The sequence below is a fragment of the Lepidothrix coronata genome, unplaced genomic scaffold, assembly GCF_001604755.1.
Source record: "Lepidothrix coronata isolate B3197 unplaced genomic scaffold, Lepidothrix_coronata-1.0 Scaffold502, whole genome shotgun sequence".
NCBI lineage: Eukaryota > Metazoa > Chordata > Aves > Passeriformes > Pipridae > Lepidothrix > Lepidothrix coronata.
The window spans coordinates 15930-17489 of NW_016690682.1; the positions used below are offsets into that span (position 1 = coordinate 15930).

The following is a 1560-nucleotide window of genomic DNA, read 5'->3' on the forward strand; positions in this document are numbered from 1 at the left end:
ATAATGTAATATAATATAATGTAATATAATATAATATAATATAATGCAATGATATAATAATATAATATTAATAATAAATTCTAATTAAAAACTGAATTAATTCCCTAATTAATCCGTGCTGGTCATTCCCAGCCCCTCCCGCCGGCGCCGGGATTTCCCCATCCCGATCCTTGGATCATTCCCAATTCCCAGATCATTCCCAATTCCCAGATCATTCCCAAATCCCATCTGACCTGCAGGACCCTGTTGATGGCTCCCAGGTGGAGGAGGAAGCCGTCGGTGCAGGCGATGTCGGACGGGGAGTGGCCGCCCCCCACCACCTTCACCCTCCGGCCCCTCCGCCGCGCCAGCGCCAGGATCTGCGGGAAGACGTTCCTGAGTTCCCGGAATTCCCGGAAATTCCGGGTGCCGGGATCTGCGGGAAGACATTCCTGAGTTCCCGGAATTCCGGAAATTCCGGGTGCCGGGATCTGTGGGATGACATTCTTGAATTTCCGGAATTCCCAGAAATTCTGGGTGCCGGGATCTGTGGGATGACATTCCTGAATTCCCGGAATTGCCAGAAATTCCGGGTACCAGGATCTGCGGGAAGACATTCCACAATTCCCAGAATTCCCAAAATTCCAGGTGCCAGGATCTGCAGTACAACATCCCTGAATTCCCGGAATTCCCAGAAATTCCGGGTGCCAGGATCTGTGGGATGACATCCCTGAATTCCCGGAATTCCCAGAAATTCCAGGCGCCAGGATCTGCGGCACGACATTCCTGAATTCCCAGAATTCCCAGAAATGCCGGGTGCCAGGATCTGTGGGATAACATTCCTGAATTCCCAGAGTTCCAGAAATTCCGGGCGCCGGGATCTGCGGCACGACATTCCTGAATTCCCGGAATTCCCGGAAATTCCGGGCGCCGGGATCTGCGGGAAGACATTCCTGAATTCCCAGAATTCCCAGAAATGCCAGGCGCCAGGATCTGCGGGAAGACATTCCTGAATTCCCGGAATTCCCAGAAATTCTGGGTGCCAGGATCTGTGGGAAAACATTCCACAGTTCCCAGAATTCTGGAAATTCCGGGTGCCGGGATCTGTGGGATAACATTCCTGAATTCCCAGAATTCCCAGAAATTCTGGGTGCCAGGATCTGTGGGATGACATCCCTGAATTCCCGGAATTCCCAGAAATTCTGGGTACCAGGATCTGCGGGACAACATTCCACAATTCCCGGAATTCCGGAAATTCCAGGCGCCGGGGTCGCTCCGGAGGCACCGCCCGACAAGCTCCAAGTCTTTGGGATCATCCCTGGGGTTGGAATAAATCCCAGATTCTTCCTTGGGGCCATCCCTGGGGTGGGAAGGGAGCCCAAGTCCTTGGGATTATCCATGGGTTGGGATTGGAGCCCAGATTCTTCCTTGGGATCATCCTTGGGGTGGGAAGGGAGCCCAAGTCCTTGGGATTATCCATGGGTTGGGATTGGAGCCCAGATCCATCCTTGGGATCATCCTTGGGGTGGGAAGGGAGCCCAAGTTCTTGGGATCATCTCTGGGATCATCCCTGGGGTGGGA

The 1560-nt window shown here is 52.8% G+C and overlaps 1 protein-coding gene across 1 annotated transcript in view; it reads right to left on the reverse strand.

Annotated features, from left to right (window-relative positions):
- Nucleotides 1–874, reverse strand: part of LOC108510139 (L-gulonolactone oxidase-like) — a 15935-nt gene extending 15061 nt beyond the window's left edge. The window contains exons 1-2 of the mRNA XM_017839828.1: nt 577–874; nt 234–415 (exon numbers count right to left, since the gene is read on the reverse strand). Coding sequence (XP_017695317.1) covers nt 234–415; nt 577–874 — 480 coding nt within the window. The remainder of the gene's footprint in view (nt 1–233; nt 416–576) is intronic.
- Nucleotides 875–1560: the final 686 nt, after the last annotated feature.